Genomic DNA, 19081 nt, shown 5'->3' on the forward strand with positions numbered 1-19081 from the left:
TATCGAACAGATAACGTTGAGCAACGATGACTTTTTTTATCGGCCCTGTCCTCGGGTCGTCCGCTGTTCTCTCTGGTCAAGCTCCGCGCCGATGACCAGCGAATGACTCGCGTGAATTCGTCGCGCCGACGAATATATCAGCCAGCGATCTTAGGTGGTTGAACAGTCGGTTGATCAACAAACTCGAGTAGAGCACAGGCGAGCGAGCGAGACAGTGTCGCCGTTTCCCCGTGGGTCGAGCGAACGAAAATCGGCGAACGAACGAGCGGCTACGACTTCGGCTCGGACAGGTAAGTACGTGTTTACAGGAGGCAAGTTGTCACTCGTTTTTCGGTGGCGGTGCGTGTGCGTCCTTTTTCCCCCAACCGAGCGGGCAACAAGCGCGAGCAGTGCGATCGCCAGTTATTAATTTCCCATCCGTGCGCCTGTTGCTGCCTGTTAACTAGATTATTTCGCTGGCTCTGTCTCGGATCCTCGGTAAACAGTACCGTGCCCCGTTCACACCGTTTTGAGTCACCCCGTATACGCCGACTGGATCTCGCCTCGCTTCGCCTCGCCTCGCCTCACGTCGCCTCGTCTCGTCTCGTCTCGTCTCGTCGCTCGGGAACTGTTTCGCGTTCGAGTATTGGCCCTCTTGCGTTTATTTTTCAGCAGTTTCGCTCCACGCGGATTACTTTCGAACGTCGTAGAACGGACTTGGTTAGGATTATGTTTCCCGGCGAGACAACGGGAGTCCCGGACGCGAGACAGGGATCATGGGAAATTCGTCGGACTCGACCACGCCGGCGACGCTCGCCGATCACTTGGCGGTCGTCTTCGTTTATAAATAAAACGAACGGCACTGCGGCCCGAAGCGATCGCGAGCCGTTCGATCGAGATTCTTCTGACGGCGCAGTGCGTTGACGAAGCCGATTTTAGGGAGGATGTCGTAACGGTCGGATCAAGGACGCCACGCGTGATTTCGGTTATTCCGTTGTGACGTTGCCTTTATTCGCGTGGGAACGCGTTGCCATTCCGAAGCGACGGCGATAAGGTACAAGCTTCTTCTCTCCGTTTACCAGTCGGCTACTTTCGAATTTCGCTGACGAACATTTGACTCCGGAGGTCACAGGCGGGAAGAAAAAGAAAATGGCGGAAGTGGTCAGACCGAGACGAACGGAAGTAGATTTCGTTCGCGTTTAACGTGCTATGCTCGTCGATTCGATGGATTTTCCATTTATTAAGTGTCTTTGATTTTCAGAGAACCGTGTCTTTACGGAAGTTTCAATGATTGCGTGAAACTTCGGTAATAGTTGTCATCGATGATCCTTTATCCCTGGCTGGAACCTATAGGTATACTTTCTTATATAGAGGAGACTATTAATTTATATTATCGATACTAGTAATGTCAACATCAACAATTGATACTACTAGTAATAATAATCTTATCAATACCATCATCAATATCCATAATACTGGTAATTAATTAAAACCTTCCTTCTCCAGACCCCAGAAACACTGCTTGGCCACCGAACCTCTCGTTCATCCTCAGACAAGCCTCCACCGACTATTCCCATCACTTTCCGCTTCCAGTGATCAAGGGAGCTAATGATCCATCACCTGGAAACCTGTCAGCTGCGAGCATCTCTTCCGGCGGTTACGGCGAACCGTTTGAAACGCGTGGTCCTCTGGTAGGCATGCGCTGCTCGCACGCGGTAACCCTCTTACTTCTTTAACGATCTTTCCTGGCAGAAACGACTGCCGCGCCGTATCTCCGCACTGGTCCTCGGCCGCTGCGAGGATTCCGTGATCAGTAGCACCCGCTAGGCTCGACAGTCGTCGGACACGAGGTCTGCATGTAACCCGGGCTCTGCCTCTGGTGTCGCAGTCGTTGCCTCGATCGATCGTGCGGTCAGCGTTTCCGACAGCTCTCCTTCCAGTGTTCTCGAGTCGCCAGGACCAGCGTCAGGTACGGAGACCAAGTTCGGAAGCGTAAAGAAGCGTCGGTCTGCCTACTTGTCTAGCCTAACCGTTCGTACCCGGCGATCCGAATGGACAAAACGAATCCGAGCCGTTCACCCGCCGGCCCCATTCATCCTCCGTAGGATGATGATCGTTGGAGGAGGCGGGACGCGCGTTGCTGATTCATTGAGTGATATAACGACGCGTTGGAATCGGTCGCTCCATCTGATGCGCGACGGCAACACTCCGGGCCACAACAGTGGGTTCTAGCGCTCGATCCAACGAGGACCAGCCGTGCGGCCGTGGCGGTTCCCGACAGTGACCGTTCCTCCGCATAACAGCTCTAGCTTAGCCGCCGGCCGCGTTCATAACACTTCCGACCGCGGCTTCCGATGCTTCTCTCTTTCCTGTCCGCTTGAAAGGGTCACGCCGCCGACCTCCCGTCGCGTTTCCGTCTCGTCCGTCGCCTCCGGTCGGGTATATTTGCGTCCCGACTCGCGGTCCATCCGTCGCGGCCGACGTAAACCGAGTTAGTCCTCTCGCCGCAGGGAAAATAGAAGCGAGCGATACCCGAGGAAGTTTCGGGATTTCGGCCCGGTCCACCACGTGAGGTCCGTTCCCCGAGGATTGGCCCGCGGATTCGAATCAGCCAATCGGTACCGTTCCGTGGTGCGTTGGAGTTGACGCGGGAACCTTCCGTTGCCCGATCGCCGTTTCCGCGGTTGTTCAAGCCTGTCGCGCTCGCTGCTGGACCGACCAGGCTTCGTCTAACCAGCAACCTTTTCTGCGTCTAGTTGAACGAGATGGAGAACGCGGAGGACGCCAGCGCGATCGTCGAACTCTACATTTATGACCTGTCCAAGGGCATGGCTGCAACGATGTCCAGGACTGTTATAGGTGAGCGAAGTCCTTAGCACCTTTGCTTGTAGGCTGGCTGGAGCGAAGACGCGTATCTTGATCACCGAAGTGTGGCTAATAACAATATTGATAGTAACTGAACTCGATAGGCATTGATTTTGGGAAGTTCGCTAGCTAAGCCATTGAGGATTTCAGCTATTTAAGCGACGACATGGGCAGTAACACGATGAATAGTGTGTTAATTCGATAGATACTAGTTGTGGGAGTTTTGCTAGCTAAGCGTAATGCAAATGAACTATTCTGATCGACACGTGGACAATAACACGATTAATAATTCAGTAGTTTTGGGAATTTTAATGGCCACGCATTGCCGTTGAAGGTCCGACCTTTGAACCTCAGTGCCTAAATTGTAGATACTTTTCCTTGAAATCGGTGACCAGGTAACAATGCAAATGAACGGAGGCTTAATAGTTAATATTCGAACGGCAATTGTAATTGTCTTTTGTAATTGGCAATCGGTAAGTCCATAATAGGGCTAGCTTTACACTTTTGCACCGCGTTTCCCGCCGTTTTCTTCTTCTCCTACGCATCGTTGCACCGATGCACCGATGCACCGTGCTATACACCGCCCGTTGAAACCCGTCCACGAGTTGGACGCGCGGCACACAAGAATGCGTATTTTCTAGCATTAATTTTAGCCATGACAATGCAAGAACCGATAAGCGTATTCGCGAACGGCGGAGACCGTTTCTTCTGTCCGAAATTCGTGGTACGTTATTTAAAGCATCCGTTGCTGCGTCTTCGCCTCGCTATACAGGTACGCGAGGTAAACAGCAACAACAAGATATTTTTAAACGGTGAATAACGGCGAACGCTCGAGCCGAGTGACATCGAGAAATGACGGAGAAAAAAGCCAGCGAAATTCGTCGTTGATCACCGATGGCGAAACAAGAAATGGCAATTCGAACGAAGTCCCTTAAGCACCCGGCAAACGCGGAACGTCCCATGGAATCGTCCAGTGCGATTCTGTTTTGATATGAAGAGGAATCGATCTCAGAAGTATAACATTATGGTTACATTAGAAAGTATTTTCTCAAAGTACTGTTTAAAACACAACTTTGCTTTTACTTTACAGAAAACAGCGTGGCCAGGTGTTAACGTGCCGCAGAGGACCACGCCATTGATGCATCGTTGGGTGCATCTCGAAAATTCACGCCAGAATCGTTGAAGTTGAATTAACTCGAAATCATTCGAGTCTCCGCTCTGCCCGTGTAATATTCGTTCTAAGAATATTCCACTGAAATAGCAGCCAACGTCCTAATCGAGTCTAATCGCTTCTAAGTGAATCGCTTAACGCGTTCATTTCGCATTCTATATTTGGACAATGCTATATCCGCGCATTTATGTATCCAATTTCTCGCACCTTGGTGCCATTAACCCGTCAGTGTTTTTAATTCGCGAATAACGTCGATCCGACGGACATTGCCAAGAGATTGTACAGGTACCATTATACAGGGTGACTCAGGAAAGTGCTTCTTACAATTTCCTCTCAGACCCGAATGTCGACGATTACCGATTGTTCATTGATTTTCTTTGGTCAGTTTCAAGATTCTCTGCGCATCCTTCGGCATCGTTCTCGAGGATACACTTAGAAATTTCGAAAGCCGGTTCTACTCGGTAGTTTTGCTGCTCGCGAGTCGAAGAGCCTCCGAGCGAGACTGCGACGGCGAGAGGAAGCGTTCGGCGAAAATTCGGCTTGCTGGAACGCGGAAGTAATAAGAAGAGAAAGGATCCGTTTCGGACGAAATTCCACGGAAACGGTGTAACTGGCGGCACACGAGTCTGTCGTGTCCCCGCGAGGCGTTTACGTCACGTTCATCCAAGGTTCGTTCGCCACTCGCGAGTCGGTAGCTTGCAGATCTATTTTTGAAAGCGCTTCTTGTAATTGTTCACGCGCTTGCGGCGCGGCACGTCTTCTCCGCGCGAAACCGCGGGGAAATGCGACAAAAATTCGCTCTATCGAACACTCCCATCGGGGATTTCCCTTAAGACGCACTTTGGCTTCGAACGCTATTTTCCGAGCGATCTTTAGGATTTTTTTTCAACGAAGCCATTGAACCTCTTGCGTCGAATGTTTGCACATGTATTCGTATGTGTTTGAAGTATATACGTGAATTTTTGTATCGAAAAATATTTCCATTGTGTTTACCATTGTGTTTTGTAGGATGCCTTTCAGAAGAAACGTGCTGGCTACTGTCGTGATTCTGGGTCTCCTGCTGATTCGAAAGAAGAAGAACTAAAAGGCATTTTGTTTGTCGTATATTCGTCTATCATATGGACGACGGAGGAATGAATATTATGGTTATTAAGAGAATGACACTTTAAAGTTCCGGTATTCATTCGTTCGTGTTTTCTCGTGTTTAATAGCTGGCCCAGCTCTTTTCTCTCGGTAGCAATTAATTCTATATATCGTGTACCGTGTCTTATGTAAAGTATACGTGTTGATCGCGTTATTTATACTTCTTCTATATTTCAGATCGATTCACAGTGGAAATAGAGACCGACTAACCCCCGAAGGACGGGTAGCTTCGCCTGCCAGCCGGGTCCACAGGGGAGCTTCGTTTCTTAGGGCTTAGGTTGCTGAACGTTCAGAAGATAGATCATTAGATTCAACGAGCATAAACTAGACTACGATATCTCTTACATAAGGTAATTCCAGTCGAGATGGCCTGATTTCTTTTAAATTCTCAGACTTCCGTACTTTCAGTTGTTTTTAACATACTGCACTTTGCACGAATGCCTATTCAACTATTCTCCTCATACATATTTTCTTAAGATAATTCTATTATAACAACGATCGTTAGCTTATAAATATATTCTTCCCCGTTCATTATCAATCGCGTTCACGATGTAACAGCTCTTTCGAAAAATTGGGCCATCTCTACCCGACGTACCCTATGTATGTAACCTCTAAGAGTTCCAAGGAGGCTTCCTCGAGCGGCAAGTTCTCCTAGTTACTCTAATTTTATCTCGGCCGTCTCGCGCGCATCTTTTTCTCTTTTTCTGCTCGATCGTCGTTTCGCGAGCCACGTTCGAGCCGCACTCTCGAAGACGATGAACGGAAAAAGAGGATTTTTACAGCGCCGCGACAGCACCGTACATCAGCCGCGACCGGGAACCGGAAAAGGGTCGTAGAACTCGGCGTTACGCTCATAAAGCGTTGCGCAAGCGCCGAAAGTGGTGAATCGTCGGGTCGGACGGCTATTTCTCGCGGTTATTTCGCCATGGCGCGCGGCACGACCCTCCCAGAGGCGCGTTGCAATAAGAAAATCGCGGATATGCCCGGCTATTCCCGCGATGAGAAACTGGGTCGAGGGAAGACAGGGGCCGGCGACTCGAAATTCGAGGCTCGTCCGGGCGAGCAAGCTCGGAATTATGCGTCGCGACCGCGCCACTGCTGTTGTCCAACAATATTATTAAAAACTGAAACTCGAAGCGACTGCGCCCCACCGCGACATAACAATTGTATTCGATAAGAGAACTCTCGCGACCGACGGTCAGCCGTCCGATGATAAATGGAGACGTTGAAATATGCTCTTCGGCTCTGCTCGAAAATTCTCTGGTTTAATTGCCTCCAGAGGGGGAATGCTCTGCAGATAGGTTATGTAACTGCGAAATGTTTATTTTTGCGTAGGTCGACACGTGGAAGGAATATGGCATACGGCTATCGTTGCGTACGGCAGGGAATATTACTTTGGCCCGTACGGGATCCAGAGTTCTCGACCCGTGAGTATGGATACTTCTCTTCGAGCGTTACAGCGCGTCCGAGTAAGCGACCAATCGACAAGCGCATCCTTCTGATGAAGGAAAATTCCAGCAAGCTGCGGCTATTACTGTGACAGTAAATTTTGCAGGTTGCGTCTGCTGGAGAACGCAGGAAGCAACGCGCGTAGAATGAATTAAACAAGCAAGGTTCCTCGCTCGGGATCAAGTGAATTTACTGTCACAGGACCTGCAGACCTTTCTGGTATTATCCAATGTTGATCTGTAATATTCGCTAGATTCTCATAGGGAAAGTTAGGAAAGCGTGCTCGTCGTACTCTTCAATACTGTTCTCCAGTATTCCTCCGCGGAACCCTTCCAACTTCTCTAACAATCCTGCGAATTGCCGAAGATCGCCTCGAGAGCAGTGGTTCCCAACACGGGGCAGAGGAGAATCGGTTATCGACAGTGATTCTACCTTTCAATCTTCCATTATTAACCAGTAACAGAAAATCTCTCTGCGACAGGCACGAAGCTCAAGGATCTAACTGTAGGTACTTCGAGGACGTAGTCGCAGGAATATCACAAGAATTGGTAGGGGCATCAGGTTTTCCGAGACGCTTAGGCGAGGCATGCCCAGAAAAAAGTTGGGAACCACAGCTTCAGAGCGTGTCCGAGCAACGCGTGGATCTCGAGAAAACGAAAAGGAAAACGAGAAGTTAGGAGTCCTCCAAGTTAGAAGACCGTCTCGAGAATGGTCCGTCAATTGCTGGAATTCGTCGCCGGAAAAATTGTCTGCCGGCGAAGAAATGTTGGTCGCATTCGCCGGCGTCCGATCGGTGGCCGGTGCAGAGGCTAGGCTACGGCGAGTCATTCTCGCCATACGATACGGCGGACAGCGGCGCAGCGGGTACTAAATTTGGTCCGGTCGCTGCTAAAATTAGCTACCCGGACTACTTCATTCTCTTTCACTCATTTCTCTGGCCGCTTCGCCGTCACTCTCTCCGTTGTATGGTCTCCGCTGTCTAGAGCCGAGCAAGGCGAAAGCTGTGCTGTCGGTAAGTCTCGTCGCGCGACCCGTCGTCGGACCGACCAACGAGCTGCATGGACCGTTCCGCATCGAGGTACACTGGAACCTCCGTCCTCTAACCGCTCCCGGATCCTGCGGCAGGTTCGATATTCCATCAAAATTTAACCCCTTGCCTGCTACCACGATCCACCGATGACCAACGCGACGTTAGCGATTTATTCAGAGAACAGAAGAATTTTGGGCACGTCCTGCCACGAAGCATAACGACCCCATAAGAAAAGAGTACTATCCAATTTCTACTCGAAAGAAAGAAATCTTCAGTCCGACACGTTAGCATAGGGCAAGGGGTTAAAAGGGACAACCGGTGCGCCCGGCACGGTCCGAGTTCGTCGCTAGGGATTCTCGAATGACACCATAGAGAAACGTTGGTCGTCCTCCGGCAGAAGCATGCAGCATGTAGCGAAGCTTAAGCCGGAAGCAGCGTCGGGCAGGAGCTTGCGCAAGCGATCAGCGATGATGTCTTCGGGCAGGCTAGCCGGCGGCGCGTGCCGTCAGTTCCAATGCGAGTGGAAACCGATTTACGTGATCCGGGGAAACGCGCGAGTGTTCTTCCATACTTTCTCCCGTCGAACTCCGAGAATATCTCGCCTGGCACACGTGGCTAATTGGTTCGATTGGATTCTCCGGTTCGATCTATTTTTTCAGTTCCGCTTTCGTTAGTTATCCGCTCCAGGCGAAGCGAGAGGTAAACGGGAGATCCGTTCGGTCAGTTCTTCGGAAGCTTTTCGAAAAGCCGCAGGCTAAACGGAAACTTGGTTGGCTTATTCTCTTCCGACTGTTTCGCCGGTATTCCCAGTTTTTCCTTTCCCTTTGGTGCCGCGTCGTTATTCTCCCGCGGTGGAACGGTGCGACCGGGTTTATTTTCGGCGTTCCTCGCTGGGAACCCGTGGGTTTGTCACGGTTCTAAAATTACGCGGGTTTAGGGGGTGGGACGGTAGGTGCTGGCCGACCGGCAGCGACGCACGCCTCCGTAAAATTGACATTGGCGCGCTTCCGAATGCACGAATTTCTTCCCGAAACATCATCCCGGAAGAATTCGTTTCCCGTTTCAGGGTGGAACGGTGCTAGGCGAGCCGGACAAGGTGGAAAGGATCGGCGACACTTACCTGTCGTACTCCGTCTTCCTCGAGTACATCAACGGCCTGGGAATCTCCAAGTTCGCGTGAGTTCACGAACCTTCTATTTAGATTTACGTACTCTTTCCTCGACGTTCGATCGCGCGCTTGCCACTCGATTCTCGCGGAGACGTTTCATTAACCAAATTTCTCGTTTCCGTTTATCGTCGCGTTCGTCGTGATTAACGGATCCCTCGTGGTTTTATAGCTTTCCTTTTGCCTTTGAATCGTCGTTCTCGAAGGAACTGTAAATTCGGGAATCCGAAGACTCGGACGTTTGGAAATTTGAGAACATTTGGAAGCGTAGAAACTAAGAAATTTTGAAATTTGGGCAGTGTCCTAGTTGTGCTCGGTATATCTAGCGTTTTAATATTATTATTCCTCTGCGTATACATGTTTCATGGATAGTCGCGCGTCATAAATATCACGCGTGATAAGTGGGCCATCATTCAAGTTGTCCGAGTTCTTATTCTGGTTATTACGACTCCCAAAATTCGTAGCTCGAATTTTGCTCTAGTTTTATTCACGGAATAAATAGAACGCAAGAGTACGCAGCCCGTGGCACTGTCGCAAATGAAATGATCAAGCGGTAAAACGTGTTGTTGCAGTCCAGGAACGTACAACCTTCTCAAGCACAACTGCAATTGCTTCACGGAGGAAGTCAGCAACTTCTTGGCAGGCAAAAGTATCCCAAAGTACATCCTCGATTTACCTGAAGAGATACTTCAATCGTAAGGGAACGCTTGTAGTCATTCGCTGCTTAGAATTAGTAGTGTGAAGAGAGAATATCTCGATATCAGAGTTATTTTTCCGCAGACCGATCGGGCAAGGTTTGAGAACGCTGATAGAAACGTTGAGCAACAGAGCGAGCGGATCAGTATTGTTCACAGTCGGCCAGACATTCCTAGGAACGAGAAATCAGAGGGAGGTCTCTCCGGAATTCGAGCTTTTAAATGAGGCCATTGAGGAAGCACGGTAAGCATTGCTCCCCTCGTTGCATCCAACTTAATCTCAACGTTTAACCCTTTGAACTCTGTAGGCTCCAATATTGCACCAGGAATAATATTAGATTTTTCACGCATCCAAAGTTTCTACTAAGAAGGAAAATAAAAGACCTAAAAAATGTTGCATTTATCATTTTCGCTAGGGATACTATAAAAATTAGTTGCAGTTGCTGATAGATTACAAAACCATCTGGAGTGCTAAGGGTTAACAACGTGTGTATTTCACCTGTAGGTTAAATTCAATTGCATTGGAAGAAAGAAGGAACGAGCTGAACGAGAAGCTAGCCAAGGAGGATAGAAAGAAGAAGAAAAAGAAGAAGAAGGAGAAGAAGCAGAAAGGAAGTAAAGAGGTTGCGAGCGATACGAATAGCACCGGTCCTAGCAATTGTTCAGACATGGCGGAAAGCGAAGGTAAACTCATCGTCGACCGCCTTCAGTTTCTTACTTGTTGCAACTCTTAACATACTCTCGTTTATCCTCTTAGCTGCTCCACAACTGACCGAAGCGCAGCTCCTGAGTTTCGAGGAGAACTCAGAGCCATTACCAGCAGAGCCGCCCATAGTCTTTAAAGATTTGGTGGACGTGAAAGCGGAGTACGAGACGTTGAACACTCTATTGGATGGGAAGTTGAACGACGACGAGAAGGAGTGCATGGACAAACTTCGACAGTACGTGCTGGAAGACGAAGGCTCCTGGGCGCTCGGCGATAATTTCTTAAATTTCGTGGGTTAGTCGATCAATTCGAACCATTCGCTCTACAGGCAATCGATAAATATCACTGTGTTCACCACCGAATGTTCCGTACCCTGTTGCTCAGGTCGAATTCTGGAGGACGAGTCCATAGCGACCGATGCCAGAGTGAAATTGTTCAACATACTTTCCGTCGCCGCGTTGAAAGATGACGTGATCCTGCTGTTGCACCAGGACAGGCGAGAGCACATCATCATGAATCACGCTTACGATTTTGATCTTCATCCACCGGAGGAGCAACTCGCTCTCACGCAATTCGTAAGCGAAACGTTCACGTCGGATGCTCAGCAGCGTGTAAACGCGAGGAGTGAACCGAGCTTGCAACCGTATTTCAGTTGACGAACCTGTTCGAGAATCTCAGCAGTTCGGAATGGTTGTTGTACATATCCCTGTGGCAGCACAAAAACCAGAGCATCAGCAACATCAGAGTGACAACGAAGGTAGCGATACACGCGCTGCTGTCGACCTCGCCGGACCTGCAGACCCGCGGCGCGGCTCTCATCCACAACCTGGCCTGCAAGGAGGTAAAAACTGTGGTCTGTATCTCTCCTGTCCGACGAACGGTCACTCTGATCTGCTTTTGTTTGAGCTCACGCCTGCAGTCACTGCTGAAACGTTGATTCTCTGTAAAAAGAACCCCCGGAACAGACCCTCCCTTCTCTCTAAGATCAGCTCGGTGTGTTGACAAACGCTTCTCGCCTCTGTTAGGAGTCGCTAATCAAACGAACCGGCAACTGAGGCCGCGCTTTCGCTATTCCGACGAATAGAAGTGCTGCCTTCATTAATAGCTCACTTGTCGAACGTCGGAGAGACTCCTAACTGTTCCACTCACGGTATTCTGTAACCGAGAGTCGCGGACGGGCAACGAGACTTCCAAACCATCCTTGCGAGGAACATTTCAATGATTTTAAAGACATCTACACGATATCATCGTTAGGATATCTCGTTTTTTTATTTATATTTATTTACAGTCGCATCAACACTTGGGTCATTAGTTACTATATTACCTACACATGTAACATAGCTAATAATTTTATGATACAAATTTGATACCGTCTCGTTGCTCGCCCGCATTTCTGTGTATACATGTACGACGCTGCGCCGTCAAGCGGAATGGATACCTCTCGAGAGATCGGATACTGCTTTTTTCAGAAAATGCACAAAATGAAAAGTCTGCGGCAACTTTTACCGAAAGGCAGCATTTCTAAGGTATCTATAACGAATTACGCACGTAACACGGCTGCGGGTGACGGTAAGTCGTTGCGATTAGAGCGACAAGTCGATCACGGTCGAGCCCCAGGCGTTCGTTTTCTCTTTTTTCCTTTGCCCTGGTGTTCGCCGATCTGTCAGGTACCGTGCAGGTGTGTGGTCGAACAACTGTGACGCAGACACAGCTCGGACGCTCATCCTTCTGTCTGTGCCCTCCGTGTAGGTGTTCGACGACGTCGCGGCGGAACTGACGATGGCATTGTGCCAATACTTCAACGGCACCCCGGAAGAGGAGCAGCTGTACGTTTGCATGAAGTCCCTGGCACGCCTGACGCAGGTCAGCTGCCACTACGTACCGATGTTGATCAAGATGGTCGGCCTGAAACCGACCAAGTTCCGCGGGACCTCGGAAAGGGTCGACGAACAGATCGATCTGGTCAACAAGAGATTGACGTAGAGGCCACCGCCGCGGACACGCGCCTGGCTCACGGAAGGCGACACACGGTACCAAATGATCTTGTTATTGTGTTACGATTATTGAATTTTTACATAGAGATTTTATCGAGAATAAACTGCATACAATGTATATTATTACTACGGTTATTGAATTCGAATGATTCACTTGTTGCCAATTAATATTATTGTTACTATTATCGTCATCGTCATCGCCATTATGTTACTTGTTATTACTGTCATCGCCATTATTGTCGTTATTATATGATTCTTCCTCTTCTTCTTCTTCTTCTTATCATTATTATTATATTGAAGTATTAAAAGTTGCAAAAGTATTCGTTTTAGTCACTTCCGTTTCTCATTGACCCAAGCCAGAGTCGACCGCATGGACAAGCAATGTATACATGTATACGAACCAAGAGAAATCAATTACCATTAATTTCGAGGTACTCTATTTTTAACCGCGCCTAGCAAACACACGGTTTAGTTTGTTTGCCGGAGATTAAGAGAAATCTAGCCAGATTCCAGAAAACGAGAATGATCCGGTGGCAGCCTGTTGCGTCACCGTCGTGTGATTTCGTTTGCCGAAGTCTCAAAGTATCAACGACAGAGATAAACAATGGAAACGGTATCTATTCCTAAGATTTGTTCCGTTGAACTCCGGCAAACGTGAATCGGCGCACAGGAATACGAAACTGTTGATCTAATGATCCCAGTAGCCAAAGCGTCAGCGTAGCGTCTTAGTTTAGCATTAAGCAACTATCCTATAATCAAACGAAGAATGCCAAAGCGTGCCAGAATTGTAAAGAACAATTGTAAGAGTCGTTCAGACTCGTTCCAGCGGTTGTTCTACCACCGCGTGGAAGCTGCGGCAATTAGCAACGGAGCTAGACGCTGCAGCTTCCTCGTTCTGGCGCCAGCTGTTTGCTCGGAGCTTTCGGCAGAGACACACCGGCTTGATAACGATTTGGGAGCCGTGGAAATCTGCTGATACGGGGCATGGGATCGCGTTTATGCTCGCGACGCGATGACACATGTCAGTGTCTGCGCGGCTCCCGCAAACGGACAGCTCTCTACTCGGTGGGTACCCCGTGTCACGGAGCATTCGAATGTAACTCGGCTGAATTTACGTCTCATGAACTTTCCAGCGTCACCGTTCTCGAAGATTATATAGAAGCGATGGCAAAAGCTTCGACTTCGCCTGAACGGCCATCCAGACTGAAGTCATCGTTGCTGAAGTACGTCTCGGTGTTGACCTGGCTGCCCAAGTACTCCCAGCTCGATGCTGTCTCGGATCTAGTGGCTGGGATCTCTTTGGGACTGACCATGATCCCGCAGAGCATCGCGTACGCTGCGCTGGCTGGACTAACCGCTCAGGTATCTTACTGTAGTTATGATAGTATAGTGGTGTTACTATTATTATAGACATTGAAAAGGTGGATCTTCGGTAATCGAGAATTAGGAATAAATATATGTATTTAATGAAATATGGAAACAACACGGACAACATGTAAAAAGTACAACTCAATGCCACGGAGGCCAACACACGACTCTCCCTCGCCACTCTTTTACCACCCTTTTACAGACATTCTCTCCCCAAATCATTCTCTCCACCACAAGCATTCTTCTCACTCGTACTCGTCGCAAACACTCAGATGCACTCCTGGAAAGCTGGTCCTGCAGTCTTGGGTCCGTGACGTTGCGCAGGCCACTCTCCCTCGACCGTTTTACAGCCTGTCCTTCACTCACATTCTTACATTCACTCTTCTTAAAAATACTTTAACCTACGCTAAATATTCTACATACTACAATAGTATCGTAATTTCATTTCGTTCGATACTGTTTCCACGATTGTTCGCAGTACGGCCTGTATTCCTGCTTCGTCGGAGCCTTCGTGTACCTGATTTTCGGGACAGTCAAGGAAGTGTCCATCGGACCGTCTTCCCTGATGTCCTTGCTGACCGTGGAGTACACGAGGAACATGCCGGTGGACTTCATCGTGCTGTTCTGCTTTCTGTCTGGATGCGTCGAGCTGCTGATGGGCCTGTTTCATTTAGGCAAAGTATATTGAATCATTCGCGAAGCGAAGATCCACACGGTCAATAACATTGATGCAACAGCTGGTGAAAGTTCGACAGACCGAGCAATGTCAATAACGTTAAACTTGTTCAACGGAACGATCCGAGGCGGAAAGATATCTCCGCGTTGGAATGTAATTATCGTCTGATACGATGCAGACACATGGATGGGTTGTAAATCATTTGAGCAGCTTCATTCGCCGTGTGCTGTTCCCGATGAACGCGACGAATGCATCGAATCGATCGTTTAGATCAATAGGATCGCTTTCGTTTGAAATTACCTGTTCACCCGTTATATTTCCTAAACGCGTTCTGGATACAACACGGATAATTACTCCTACAGGCTCGCCGCGCGTTGAAATCATCGGTGAACCGCAATGTTAACCCTTTGAACTCTGTAGGCTCCAATATTGCACCAGTTGTAATATTAAATATTTGAATGAATCTTAATGAAGCTACCCTAAAATTATTAGATTTTCCACACATCCAAATTTTCCACTAACAAGGAAAATAAAAGAAAGAAATGTTATAGCATTTCTAATTTTCGCTAGGAATACTATAAAAATTAGTTGCAGTTGCTGACAGATTAAAAAACAACCTGGAGTGCTAAGGGTTAAATTGCTCTATCTTGAAAACGAACGTTTACAGGTTTCCTGGTGGACTTCATATCGGTGCCGGTCACTTCAGGCTTCACTTCAGCCACGTCGGTGATCATAATCGTGTCGCAGCTGCAAGGCTTGCTAGGACTGAGGTTCAAAGCGGTCAGCGTGGCCAGTAACATCGTCAAGATCTTCCAGAACGTCAGGAAAATCCGGCTGCCCGACTTCGCGCTGGGACTTTCCAGCATAGCTTTCCTTCTGTTCTTCAGGGTGAGCCTTCCCACTTGCTCAGAATATTCAGAGATTCTTTGAAACATACAAAACCTTCTGCAGATGAAGCTAAATCATACATCAATTACTTAACTAATAGAAAAGGAAACTAAGTGCTGATCTCTCGCTGAGTAATTAAATCATTTGCTTGCCATTTAGTCTTCCAAATATGAAAATTGTCTTTCTTTTGCAATTATTAGAAAGGTAACAAATGTTTCTCTGAGAAATTATTAAAGAAATTCATTTCGCACTACGCAAATTGAATTGTAAATCAAAGTCTGAACAGATACTCTTGGAGTTTCTATAGCGAAATTTTCAAAAGTCAATTGAAGTGCTCGGTAGTTTTAGTGTTAAGAATATTAAGTTTACTAGGGTTCGCTTACATTCACAGAAACTAAGGGACTTCGATTGCTGTATCCCCAAAGGAGACGACAGAGGAGGCAAAGGAGGAAGAAGCAAAGCCGCGATTCTGAAGAAAGGACTGTGGTTCCTTTCCATCTGCCGCAACGCTCTGGTCATCCTGTTCGCGTCCACGATAGCGTTCTACTTAGAGCAAAGAGGAGGATCCCCGTTCATCCTCTCAGGTTTCTTGCATTCATCCTTAGCGTCTTACCGAGCGACCTACCGTTAGTAACAAGACTGTTTCCGAAGGCAAAATCGTGTCGGGGCTGCCAACGCTGTCGCTGCCGCCCCTCTCGTCCCAGGTTGGCAACCAGACTTACACGTTCGTCGACATGTGTCAGCACTATGGGACGGGGTTGATCGTGTTGCCGCTGGTGTCGGTGCTGGCGAACGTGGCCATTGCTAAATCGTTCGGTGCGAAGGAAACACAATTTTTTTCTTTATTTATCTCGCGTTACGCTGTAAGTTTTACGATGTAATAATAATGTAATTTACAATCTTTTCAGCGAGCGGAAGCGGCGTGAAAGCGACGCAGGAAATGCTGACGCTGGGCCTGTCCAACATTCTGGGGAGCTTCTTCTCGTCGATGCCGACCGCTGGAGCGTTCACCAGGAGCGCCGTGATCAGCGCGAGCGGCGTACGGACGCCTATGGCTGGCCTATACGTTGGTAATGTTTCCCTCGACGAATCAAGGAATTTGTTACATTCGTTTCTGGCTTTCAGGAAAGAGCCGTGTCCACTAGGAATTTGTTCCCAACGTTTCCAGCATTGCAGCTGGCTTCATCGGGAGCTAAAGGCACACTGATACTGTACAGTACAGTATCTGCGTGCCTGAAAAAAATTCCTAGTGGACACGGCTCTCTCCCGAAAGCCAGAAATGAGATTATTAGTAGATTAGTAAATTATTAGTAAGATCTAGCGGAATCAGTGGATCTAGTAGGATAAAAGGTCAGCTGAAAACGTTACTAGTATCAAATAGTTAAAACACTGAGAATCGTGTTGACCTAGAGCGATAGGAACTGCTGGCAAAGGACCCGCCCACCGACTGATGCGTGCCGAGGAAGAGTCTCTTTAAACACGTACTATTGTTCAGCTGACCAACCTTTTGCACTCCAGAAGTTTTTCATTAGAAATACTTAACATTTTGAAATACCAACGATATTCTTTCAAATTAAGTTAACGAGAAATCGCACATAAATTAAAGGAGGCTGTTTTATTTAAACATTTTACATGTCGATGCATTGTACAAAGTTTAATATTAAATAAACTCTATAATTTTGCTGTGTCGAATCAATTGGCGACTGAGAGCCTACGGAGTGCAAAGGGTTAAAATAATTGGTGACCACCGGAACATGAGCAGGGAACAAATTCCTAGTGGACGCGGATCTCTTCCGAAAGTCAGAATGAATGTAATACTCCAGACAATGAAAGCATCAAAACTAAAAGGAAATTGTTTCAATCGCGACACGAGGGACCAAGGAATTCCCTGAGGAACTGAGATCTAAGAGGACCGACTGTTGCAGGGATCATGACGCTGCTGGCGCTGAGCTTCCTAACGCCGCACTTTTATTACATTCCACGGGCCACGCTCGCGGCGGTGCTGATAACAGCTGTGGTCTTCATCATCGACCTGAAGATCATGAAGCTGCTGTGGAAGGGAAGCAGTAAGCGTCAGCGTTCCTGATTTTATTCATAGGAAAGGACGAGGTTCGAGAACCGATCTCTCATGAGTTTCATTTGATTGTAGAGAGGGACACGGTCGCAGCCGTTGTCACGTTCCTCGTGAGCGTGATCTGCGGCGTCGAGATAGGACTCCTGACCGGCGCCGTGTTCAATTTGATCTACCTGCTTCGCCCGTCTGCCAGGCCACGCGTCCAAGTCATCGAATGCAAGGTATATGCAAGGTAGCATTCTTCTAAGTACACGTATAACGTGATTTAACCCTTTGCACTCGGATGTTTCTTATTTTCTATTACTAAACTCGTGTAACATTTCACCATCGACAATTTGGGAGAAATGCAGCAAAATTTTCCATTCTACTTGTAGTGGAAATTTCGTTTGAAGGTAATAAATTGATAATAGCAAAGTAGTTGTTTGTTTTGATCCGTGGATAACGAACAACCATTGATTGTTGTTAAATTTGTCTAGAAATCTTCATCACGAGTCTCACTCGTTATTGGACGGCAAGGGGTTAATGATTGGGAAAGAACGTAGGAACGGTCAATTTGATTCGTCCGGTAGTTCCAGTGTTAATTAGTTCATCAAACATTCGATTCTCTGTTAATATCTCCGTGCCTCAGATACTTTGATTACGTTCCAGACGCGGCTGGGGAACAAATACGTGACGCTCAAGCCGGACAGCGCTCTCCTCTACCCCGCCGCGAATTATTTCTGCAACAAGGTGCACAAGATCATCTGCGAATACGATGAGAACGATCTACCGTTCGTCGTGGACTGCGAGAAGATTCGGTGCATGGATTACACTTCGATCAAGGTACTCGTTAATACTCGTACCGTCTCGTTCGGAGAACTGACACGCCATTTTTCAGGGTGTTGAAATACTGTCCAAGAACATAAACGCCGAGAAGAAGAAGCTGTGGTTCTTGAACGTTCACCCGGAAACGCTCGAGAGTATCCGAAGTCTCGCGAATATCAAGCACTTCCATTTCATCGACGAGGAGGAGGAGATTTCCGAGATATTTTACGGTGAGATTCTCCCCTCGTTTACCTCAGCGTCGCGACATGTTGTTCATTAACTATTTACTTTCGTTGCTAAGCTCGTGTAATATTTTACTATCGACAGTTTGTAAGTACAACGAAACTTTCCATTCTACTTCAAGTGGAAATTTCATTTGAAGATAATAAATTGATAATAGCAAAGTAGAATATCATTTATAATATAAATATCGTTTATATAATCATTTGATCCGTGGGTAATGAACAACATTGATCCTTGTCGAATTAGTTTAGAAATCACGAGTCTCACTCGTCGTTGTATGGCAAGGGGTTGAAAAGAATTATTGCTTTCGCAGACGGTGCTACGGCGAACAGCGGCGACGGAGACAAGGAGAAACTGTTAGAGAGTCCACTGGACGCGACATTCGCCGGTGGCGATGATAAGAAATCTGCAGACGCGTGCGAGAAACCTGATAGAAAATCCGAATGTAATCAAGATACGGTTCATTAAATGCGGAACTGTAAAAACTGAACTGTGCTCCTCGTGTATCTATATTTACAGACGTAGAATAAAATTGTTTAATAAAATTAATTAACCGAGTGTCTTAATATAATCCTATTCATCTCCATTAGGTTTTAAAACAATGAGACTGTATGTAATTTCGTCAACCGCGACACTTTGGGAATTATCTGTATAATGGCAGACTAACGTCGCACTGCAGACTTATTGGAGAACATTAAAATGCCGAGGGATGGTGGAGTAAATAGTTATTAATTATTAATGTAACGTAGAAGGCTGTCAATAGTAAGATGGTAGAACTGAAAAGATTATACAATATAAGCTCTTATCATTTGTGATTTCAATTTCTTATAA

At 47.4% G+C, this 19081-nt stretch overlaps 2 protein-coding genes across 8 annotated transcripts; both read left to right on the plus strand.

Moving 5' to 3' along the window:
* Positions 1 to 139: 139 nt before the first annotated feature.
* LOC116433012 (uncharacterized) lies at positions 140 to 12315 on the plus strand. Of its 6 annotated transcripts, none has more exons than XM_076365059.1 (11): positions 140 to 290; positions 2736 to 2838; positions 6494 to 6585; positions 8704 to 8813; positions 9375 to 9497; positions 9583 to 9741; positions 10003 to 10181; positions 10255 to 10497; positions 10588 to 10778; positions 10856 to 11056; positions 11953 to 12315. In XM_076365059.1, the coding sequence occupies exons 2-11, from the start codon at positions 2745 to 2747 to the stop codon at positions 12184 to 12186; spliced, it is 1626 nt and encodes a 541-aa protein (XP_076221174.1). In that variant the 5' UTR covers positions 140 to 290; positions 2736 to 2744; the 3' UTR covers positions 12187 to 12315. The 6 variants fall into 6 exon arrangements, with proteins under 6 accessions (XP_076221174.1, XP_076221172.1, XP_076221176.1 ...); XM_076365057.1 differs by lacking the exon at positions 140 to 290 and adding an exon at positions 1805 to 1948; XM_076365061.1 differs by lacking the exons at positions 140 to 290; positions 11953 to 12315 and adding exons at positions 2272 to 2610; positions 11673 to 11918 and having other exon boundaries at positions 10856 to 11044.
* A 143-nt stretch (positions 12316 to 12458) lies between these two features.
* On the plus strand, positions 12459 to 18799 carry LOC116432987 (sodium-independent sulfate anion transporter). 2 transcript variants are annotated; one of them, XM_031990543.2, is made up of 12 exons: positions 12459 to 13262; positions 13331 to 13559; positions 14044 to 14239; positions 14909 to 15129; positions 15521 to 15713; positions 15781 to 15945; positions 16038 to 16199; positions 17055 to 17195; positions 17279 to 17424; positions 17852 to 18025; positions 18081 to 18237; positions 18564 to 18799. In XM_031990543.2, exons 1-12 carry the CDS (start codon positions 13210 to 13212, stop codon positions 18716 to 18718), a joined length of 1992 nt encoding a protein of 663 aa, XP_031846403.1. In that variant the 5' UTR covers positions 12459 to 13209; the 3' UTR covers positions 18719 to 18799. The 2 variants fall into 2 exon arrangements, with proteins under 2 accessions (XP_031846403.1, XP_031846404.2); XM_031990544.2 differs by lacking the exons at positions 12459 to 13262; positions 13331 to 13559; positions 14044 to 14239 and adding an exon at positions 14266 to 14627.
* Positions 18800 to 19081: the final 282 nt, after the last annotated feature.

Source organism: Nomia melanderi, chromosome 2, assembly GCF_051020985.1.
Source record: "Nomia melanderi isolate GNS246 chromosome 2, iyNomMela1, whole genome shotgun sequence".
NCBI lineage: Eukaryota > Metazoa > Arthropoda > Insecta > Hymenoptera > Halictidae > Nomia > Nomia melanderi.

Excerpts from the sequence above, each read along its gene's own strand:
- LOC116432987 (XM_031990543.2), top strand. The coding sequence starts at position 13,210 with ATGACACATGTCAGTGTCTGCGCGGCTCCCGCAAACGGACAGCTCTCT. Across the intron at positions 14,240-14,908 it reads GATGGGCCTGTTTCATTTAG|GTTTCCTGGTGGACTTCATA; the intron begins GCAAAGTATATT and ends GAACGTTTACAG. Across the intron at positions 15,946-16,037 it reads GGCCATTGCTAAATCGTTCG|CGAGCGGAAGCGGCGTGAAA; the intron begins GTGCGAAGGAAA and ends CAATCTTTTCAG.
- LOC116433012 (XM_076365059.1), top strand. The coding sequence starts at position 2,745 with ATGGAGAACGCGGAGGACGCCAGCGCGATCGTCGAACTCTACATTTAT. Across the intron at positions 8,814-9,374 it reads CTGGGAATCTCCAAGTTCGC|TCCAGGAACGTACAACCTTC; the intron begins GTGAGTTCACGA and ends GTGTTGTTGCAG. Across the intron at positions 9,498-9,582 it reads CCTGAAGAGATACTTCAATC|ACCGATCGGGCAAGGTTTGA; the intron begins GTAAGGGAACGC and ends ATTTTTCCGCAG.